The 9,596-nt window shown below is 36.2% G+C and overlaps 1 protein-coding gene across 1 annotated transcript; it reads left to right on the forward strand.

The window, feature by feature from the left end:
- Nucleotides 1–446: 446 nt before the first annotated feature.
- On the forward strand, nucleotides 447–7,694 carry HELRODRAFT_175965 (hypothetical protein; the record flags this gene model as incomplete). Its single annotated transcript, XM_009023332.1, has 9 exons — nucleotides 447–574; nucleotides 2,135–2,203; nucleotides 4,416–4,467; nucleotides 4,591–4,673; nucleotides 5,324–5,402; nucleotides 5,797–5,870; nucleotides 6,587–6,674; nucleotides 7,069–7,153; nucleotides 7,645–7,694. 9 exons carry the CDS (start codon nucleotides 447–449, stop codon nucleotides 7,692–7,694), a joined length of 708 nt encoding a protein of 235 aa, XP_009021580.1.
- Between the last annotated feature and the right edge of the window lie 1,902 nt (nucleotides 7,695–9,596).

The following is a 9,596-nucleotide window of genomic DNA, read 5'->3' on the forward strand; positions in this document are numbered from 1 at the left end:
ATTCACGTTGAGCAGATTTTTGCCAACAAAGACTACAAATTTTATGATCTTGGAATCATGCTACTACCAGAAAGGTGGCCAAAGATGTTGGATCAGAATGGCCAATATCTAATTTAATTAAATATATATTCATTATACAAAGATCGTGTTTCATTTTCACCACAAAAAACAAAATTACTTTTCATGAAGCCGATATATTCTTTTATTCATAAATTTGCAAATCATGTTTAAAATAAGCTACAAAAAACGTAACCAGAGGCACCACTTATTGAACCAGATGAAACATCTGTAACATTACATTACTACTATTACTTTAATTCGTTACGCTTGCTGAATTGTAATGTGGCTAAATTAAAGATTTGCCCTGCATGTCAGATGCATCCCTAGCCCAACATTTTTTGTTTTGTTGTAATATAAAATAAGGGTTTTATTAGGTGAAAGTAAATATGGTTGAGAAAAAGGAAAAAATAGGGGTACAAATATTTCACCTACAACGTGCCCCTGACTTTCACCTACGGCGATTCTCTGACTTAACCAAGAAGAGTCTAACTGAGAGGACTCACCTCAGAAACAAGTCAATGATAAAATTAATCATAAAGCTAAATTAAAATAAATAAGATTAAGAAAAATAAGATAGAATAACAATGGTTATAATACCCATGATAATATTTATAATATTAATGAAAATAATAATATCCATGGTCATATAATTGCTTGCTCCACAGTTTCTTTTTGAATCATTTTATTAATCATAAAAAAGTGTTTCAAAAAGATTTTGCTGACCAAGCTATTATGTATGTAGGTATTATTATTGTTATTATTTATTAATTTATTAATTATTTTTGATAATAATTCGTCATACGCCATCTATTGTTATCAAAACACTTTATAACCGTTTTAAGTATGCCATCTATTTGCCCTTTGTCATAATCAGTAAGCAGTTACGTTATTCATGTCGTTAATTTCCTGTAATAAGAGAGCTTGCATTTTATCAATATTTTTAATAGTTTCACTGTTTACTTATATATTTCATTATCTTGAACGTTTTGTATTTTATTTGGAATTTTTTGGCCTATAAAAGATTTTTCATTATATTATTCACTCTGATTGATTGACATTTTTCATTATATTATTCACTTTGATTGATTGACATTTTTCAGAAGTTTGAACTGTGATTAAACACTTTGTTGAACAAATAACTTTCCAACTCTCATCTGAAATTATTTAATGGAACAATCTGCTTTAATGTTGCCGGAAAATCATTCTATATTTTGAACTTGCACACTTCTGCCACCCAATTTTGTCTTACTTTTTTTTAGTTTTTATTATTGCTGCTCTGACATACGCAGAACCACTTACAATGTTGCATATATAGGTTATGTTCTTCATATCTTCAACCATTGATTTGAAGCATTCATCTTCGCCACAAAGGCTGTTTATCCTTTTCACACGACGCATACATGTATTTATGTACACGCGTAAGCACTGCATCATATACGCTGAGTATATGATAGCCATTGAGAAGTTTGACTCAGCGCGCATTTGAACCACCGAGCCACCTCACCGGCCAACATGCGACAACTTACGTCGTCTACCCATTTACCAGCCTCGAAAGGATGGACGGCTGGATGAACCTGTAGAAACTGCAGAATTCGAACCCGGGTCGTGGGAGTGGTAGACGGACACGCTAACCACTCGGCTTTTCCGAACTACCATCATTTCCGGTGAAACCAAACGCAGTCCACGACCTTCATCTCTTCGGTTCTCATTATTCAAAAACCAAATTGTGACCGAACGTCGCCACCAAATGCGAAGTTGTTTGTAGTTTTTTAAGCAGTTATTTCTTGTTGGTCACCATCTTTGTCACAATCTTCATGCCTCGTTTTTGATAAGAAGGTTCTTTGTAATGACGCATTAGTTTCACACAAGTTTCTCTTCAGTCTCATTGATGTTTGACTTATTCAGCATTTTAACACACACACTCACGCACACACACATACACACGCTCTCACACATGTATATTGCAAATAATATATTATATAATATATTGTATATTGTAACTATTTATAGAATTAAAGTTAACTTGATAGTTTTTTGTCCCAGTTAATAATTTAATCCTTTACTTTTTCAACAGACTCAGCATTATTCTTCCTTTGATTATTTTCTTCATTGCTGGTTTCGTTCTTGGGCTGGTTGTCTTAAAGTCAGTTGGCAGCATATTTGTAACATTTTTCTTTTATACTTTATAATTTATCGTTATTATTTTTATTTGTATCTTTCCAATTCAATTTTATGTACAGTGGTACTTCGGCATGCGATCGGAACTGGTTTCTGATCGGCTTGTATCGTCCCAAACTATTATTTCCATAAGAGATGTAACGTGAAAATGATTAATCTGCTTAACAAGAAACTTACATTTGACTTTACGTCCACATTAATGGGTGCATGAATCAATCAATCTTTGTTTAGCGTCCAGAGACGCGGTTCTCCGAGGTAGGACGTTGTTTTCTTTGCCATCAATTTTTTGCGCCTAATTAGGCGATCAGTTGTATCCATTTCATTTAAATTTAGAACTTTCATGTCTTGCTCGATTGTTTGCGACCAGGACTTCTTTGGACGGCCTTTGGGACGTGTGCCAGGTACTTCAACATCTGCAAGAGAAGTTATGGCACTGTTTCTACTTCGTTTGACATGACCAAACCACCGCAGACGGACGGTGTTGCCGGCATTCGTCCTTTATGTCATCTAAACCAGCACGACGCAGGATTTCGGTTGATTTGATGTGATCCTTCAGACTAATTCGTTGCATCCATAGGAGCATTTTCATATCGGTTCGTTGAAGTTGTTGTTCCAGTTTGGTTGTCATTGGCCATGTTTCTGCACCATATAACAACACAGGACGTATCACAGATTTATTAAGTGTTGATCGTAGTGGTAGTGGGATATCACACCGAATCAATATAGAAGCAAGGAGATGCTATTTATTCCAGGCTGCACGTATGCGTGCTCGAACGGCAGCTTCAGCTGTTCCATTACAATCCAGAACATCCCCTAGATGTTGAAACGATGTGACTTTCTCTATTTTAATGGCTTCAAAAACAGTGCTATTTCGAATTTGTTGTTGTGGATTGATGCAAGCGGGACAAACAAAATTGGACACTTTAGATAAATTACTAATTATTTTTAAACAACGTTTGTGACACCACTGGTTACACTGCTGACACTTGATTGAATTGTTACCTACACCAGCTTTACAAACTGAACAGGGCCATCGTCCAGTAGCTGTGGATTGGATGGGTTCATCAGTGTTCATTGCTTTGGTTTTGCTGATGTTGACTTTGAATCCTTGATTGGCGAGTTTGGTGTTCCAATCTTCAAACATCTGTGCTGCATTCTGCTTAGACGTGGCTGTTAAAACGATATATCAGCATATACTAGATTCCAAATGTCACCAGTGCGTATCAGTTTTGTGATTTCTTCCATCACAGTTATAAATAACAGTGGACTGAGAATCGAGCCTTGGTGAACTCCAACGCCGATGTCAAATGCATCTGTGTTTCCAACCGTTGTGCTGACAAGAGTCTTAGAATTCGTATACATTTCCATCACAAGTCGAACAAGATATTCTGGAATGAGTTGTCGACGTAGACTCCACCTGATTGCTTCACGGGGAACTTGATCAAATGCTTTTTCAAGGTCTACAAAAATGTGTGATAGTTGTTGATGCTTTGCGAGGTACTTCTCTTGCAGTTGCCGAAGGATGTGAATTGTATCAATTGTTGATTTCCCCGATTGGAAACCAAATTGATAATTTCCGATTGTGATGCACGACGTTAATCTTCTCTCTATGACTTTTTCGACAATTTTCAGGGAGTGTTCTAAAAATGAATCAGAAAAATTTATAACAAATTATAATGTTATAATGGGTATAATAAAAGGAAAAAACTCATTAATAATATGTATAATGTAAATTAAATTTTTACAAATGATGTTAAATTTTGCAAAAGAAAATTCTGGTGATTTTAGGTCCACCTCGTTTTTCACTAGTTTGTTCTTAACTCTTAAGAAAACTCTTTCTGAAAAAAATTCGGATTTCTTATAACTCTTGCAAAGAAAGTGCTGTGTGTAGTTTTATGTTGAACATGGCTTGCGTACTGAGCGAAAATTCTTGAGTCCATAGAGATTATATTTTGATTAGAAGATACGACAGGGCAGTTGCATGCTGAGGTACCATTGTATTCCAATGAACGTTCGAGTTCTACAATTTATGGGCATGTATCTATGGTACAATTTAAGACTTATTTGTTGATGATTTGTTGGATGATAATGCATCAATTAATTTATTTATATAATTTATTAATTATATAATTAATTAATATAATGCATCAATTAATTAATTTGTTCAATCCGTCAAGGCCTGATTCTCTGTGTCCCAACTTTCTTTGGATCTATTGTAGAGAGGATAAGGTCTGTGTCTCATATGCTTTCATAAAAATTTTTTTTTCAATTCATATAATATTTAATCTTTTAATTAACTACATAAAAATAAACTTTCTAATGGTAATGAATGATTTAATTTCTCCGCCACAGAATAAAGACAGGTGCGCTAGCAGTTCATTCAGCTGCACGAGTTCGTGTCACGTGTGCGGTAAGAAAGATTGTGGCAGGCACAGGTCGTCATTCTTAAATTCCAACTCAATTTCTCACATCGTCCTTGTTGATTCTAACTTCATTCATTGCATTCACATTTAAAGTTTTCATTTATAAATTTACATGTTGTCTGGCCCGTGTCACTGCATTGTGGCCTACAGCGTGTCGGAATATCAAATTGTTTCACAAATTTTTATTTTCTGTCATGGCTCTCGAAAGTTTTCCTTTCTCTCCAATTTTCTACATTTCCCTCAATCTTGATATATCATTATGATCTTCGCCTGCACCGATGAGCAGAGCAGCTGGCCAACGTATAATAAGTAATATACTAGCAATGTTGTTTGATGCACCTGACGCTAACACTGGCTCGCACATTATGGTTTACGTGAAGAGTTTAACTTTCGATCTTCTCCTTGGTGATGCTGGTAACTGAGGGTTGGAGTGAATCAAATTTGAATGTTCAAGTTAAATGGGTATAATGGAAAGATTACAGTTTTTGAGATTGGTTTGCTTACAAATATTGGAATGTTTATTAATATTGATATATTTCAGCGTTTAAACTGTTCAACTTCTTCGCCATACAAGATATGCATTTTTCAGATATGCCTTATTTTTGAAATGACATATCACATGATCCGCAATTTGCATGCTATACTTGAACATCATTGAACAGATCTGAGCTGAACATACTAACACTGCAACCATGGATAGATGTGAATATTCCTGAAAATGTTAATGAGGCTCTGGAGGAGGTCAGTGTTATCTCAAAGTCATGCTCATTCATCGTTCATCCACTGTTCATCTATCCTTCATCCAATGTTCGTCTATCATTCGCCCAACGTTCATTCATCATTCATTCAATGTTCATCCATCATTCATCCAATGTTCATCCATCATTTATCCAGTGTTCATCCATCATCTATCCAGTGTTCATCCATCAACTATCCAATGTTCATCCATCATTCATCCAATGTTCATTCACCTGTCTATCTATCTATCCATGTCAAAAATATCTTGATTAGCTGGGTCGGTTGTGTGCTTACTACTCATTCATTTGTTAATTTTTTAAAGGGTCGGATAGAAATTGAAAGTATTTTTAAAACGTTTAATTGTTAAAAATAGAAAAAATACTAGTCTGAACCGCAGACGTCATTAAAAATTACACATTACATTGTTGCTGGTTATTGGTTAACGTTCTCCATAATACATCTTGTAGTTAGGTGATTTTCTAAATGTTTTTTGTTGTGAGAGATTTGTCCTTCTCTACTCATAAGTCTGTACTATATTTTTGTTATGTTGCTATTTAAATATATTGTGTCAATGTTTGTTCTCATCACACTCTTGTTACGGTCAAATTATTTTGTTCTTCCTCAATAGTTCTTCAACTTAGTTATAAAGGAATATGTGAACTCCTGGTACAGGTTAGTGATTGGCTGGCTGGTTGATTGATTGATTGTTTGGTTGGTTGGTTACCTGGTTGGTTGATTGGTTGGTTATCTAGTTAATTGATTGGTTGATTGGTTGGTTACCTGGTTGGTTGATTGGTCAATTGGTCGTTCGGCTGAGTGGTTGGTTGATTAGTTGACTTGCTGCTAAGCTGGCTGGCTAATCAGTTAATTGGCTAGTTGGCTTGCTGGTTGGAGACTCGTCGTGATGGTGAAGTTTGCAGTATTTTTTAAAAACAACTTTATATTTGTGTGTGTGTGTGTGTGTGTGTGTGTGTGTGTGTGTAAGATGTCGTGATGGTGAAGTTTGCAGTATTTTTTAAAAACAACTTTATATTTGTGTGTGTGTGTGTGTGTGTGTGTGTGTGTGTGTGTGTAAGACACGAGAGAGATGAAGAATATTCATCATATATATGTGTGTGTGTAAGACACGAGAGAGATGAAAAATGAAAAATATTCATCATATATATGAGACTATCTATAAACGTTAGGGACCTGAGTGAGGACGAGGCGTTGATTGATGAAATAAAAGTCACACTGAGGTTCGCAACGTCAACTGTCCTCAGGAGGTTGAGAAAGGTTGGTCCGTGGAAGGTGAATGTACGACGTGTGGTTGACGCCACTGTGTATGAAGGAGTGTAAGTCTCATTCACATAGACGTCTTTGTGAATGAGGCGAATTTTGTCATTGATCCATATGTGATTCGTGTTATGGTGAGTAAATGTGTGTGGTTGATGTCTTAATGAATGAATGAAAATGAATGAATGAAAATGAATGAATGAATGAAAATGAATGACTGAATGAATGAATGCATATATTTATGTATGTATGTGATTGTTTTATTGAAAACAAAATTGTTGTTGAGCAATGTAGATGCAGCGCTGTCGAAAAGCATTTTTCTTTATTGTGTGAACATTTCACTAATTTTCACGTTAATGTCAACAACAACAATGATGTTGGCCATTACCACCAGGTTGATTTGGCGAGCTTCATCTCAGGGAAGGTACTCAAGTTGTCCATGAAGCATCTGCATTGTTGCCTGAAAGTCCTCAGAAGAGGTAGGCGATCAACTTGCTACTTGCTTCGTCAACTTAATGAAGTGTCGCATTTACGTATCACTTTATTTTGTTTATATTATTGTATTATCTGCCTTCTACTTTATTATGCCATTGTCCTATTTGGAGATGTTTGAAACATTTTGAATAGTTTTAATGGAAATTTAATAATTTTTTAAATACTGTCGCTACTAATCATTGTCGTTTTTAAAATTGGTTGCAAAGACTTGATATAATTCACAATTGATTCGTTAGTTTGTATTGGAAATGTACTTACTGTCGATTGCAAATTTAATGCTTGTCAAGAGTTGAAATTAGCTGAAGAGAAGAATGTGTCGTCAGATCAAACAACTTCATCATCATCAACAGCACCAGTTCCATCATCATTACCATCATCTTCTTTGTTGCAACCACCGTCGTCATTGCAACAGACACCCAAATCATCATCACCACTACCACCATCATCATCACAACCACATTCGCCATCATCGCAGTTATCTTCCACATCACCATCGTCATCATCGTTACTTTCCTCGTTTCATGAGAATATGATTCAACATTTGGAACAGCTTACACTTGAGTCCTTTGGTAGGCTAATTTTTATTTTTATTTTTTCATTTAAATAATTTTATTTAAAACCAAATTATTGCTCTACATATTTATATGTTTACAACACACGTTTAGACGACATTTTTCCCGAGATCGGGGGTTGCCGTTTGGCTACCTATGATGAAACCGAAATACCCCTCGACGCCATCCACATCTGTCACTCGCCTCAGTATCACGCAACCCCGCTTTCACCCTGTCCTTCTCCACCTGCTCTCTCCATCCCAATCGCGGACGACCCCTTCCTACCACTCCTTCAACCTCGAACTCTAACGTTCGCCTAATCCCGACCCTTTCATCCCTTCTCAACACATGTCCATACCACCGCAATCTCGATCTCCTTATCAATGTCACAATGTCCTCATTCAGTCCCATCATTGACATCAGCTCTGTACTACTCCTCCTATCCTTCACTTTAACCCCACACTTCATCCTCACCATAGCTCTTTCTGCCCTCTGCAGTACACTTTCCTCCTCTCTCCTCAACACCCAAGTTTCACCACCATATACCATCGCTGCTCTCACACATGCTTTATATACCCTCTCTTTCATCTTCACTGACCATTTCTTTCCACACAATACCCCACCCAGTTCCCTAAATTTCATCCATCCTACACGAACTCTAGCCGTAACTGCGCTCAAACATCCTCCATCCGCGTTCAGCTTATCCCCTAAGTAAACAAAGCTTTCCACTCTTTCAATATAACCACTCAACCCCGTCCTTGCGTCCGTCCTATTAATCACACCATGAACACATTTCTTACATTTGAACGTGCCTTCCACCTTTTTCAGTACCCCCCTCACACCACTACATCTCTTATGCACCCATTTCTGACATCCTATACACAATACCGAGTTAGCCTTCACTCTCCTATCATATACCCCACAGGGGTCTATTTTACTTATCACTCGCTCCCCACCTTCCCCACTCACCATTACCTTCGTCTTACCAATATTAACTTTCAACCCTTTCCTTTCAATAACACTTTTCCATCTGTCAAATTTTAACTGCAATTCTTCCATGCTATCAGCCATCAAATCTCGAATAACAACCCCTCTATTATGTTTCCACACACAACATCCATCACAATTGCAAACAGAAACGGTGATAACACTGATCCTTGATGCACTCCTACCTTAACACTAAAAGCGTCCGACATCCCCCTTCCAACCCTCACCTTTGTCTTTGCCCCTTCATACAGCTGCATCACAGCTTTAACAAGTCTCTCATTCACTCCTTTCTTCCTCAACGCCCATTCAATGACCTTCCTCGGTACTCGATCAAAAGCCTTTTCTAGATCCACAAAACACATGTACAATCTTCGTATCTTCTTTCTATAATTCTCCTGCAACATTTTCACCATGAACAACGCATCCACCGTTCCTCTACCAGGCATAAACCCACACTGCATTTATATGTATGCATATATATATATATATATATATATATATATATATATATATATATATATATATATAATATATACGTTGGAAGGAGACCATGTTTTATACAGTATTGTATGAATTTTACTAAATTGGTGGCTTTAATCAATTTAAAGTTTGTCTCTTCAATTCTCCTTATTAGAATTTTCTGGAAATCAATTAAAGGTTTGCTTTCCAGAAAATTCTAGTAAGGAAAATTGAATAGACAAACTAACTTCATTAATTCCACCGATTCGACAGAATTCATACAATACTGTATATAAATATATATGTAACAACATTTGTATTTTCTCCACTGACTTGAGAAAATGTTGCATCTACGTATTGTTTCATTTTGTTAATATTAAATTATTATTTTCATTCTACTTTGGTCAGAAATGCAATTATTGATAAAATC

This window comes from Helobdella robusta (genome assembly GCF_000326865.2).
Source record: "Helobdella robusta unplaced genomic scaffold HELROscaffold_36, whole genome shotgun sequence".
Lineage (NCBI taxonomy): Eukaryota > Metazoa > Annelida > Clitellata > Rhynchobdellida > Glossiphoniidae > Helobdella > Helobdella robusta.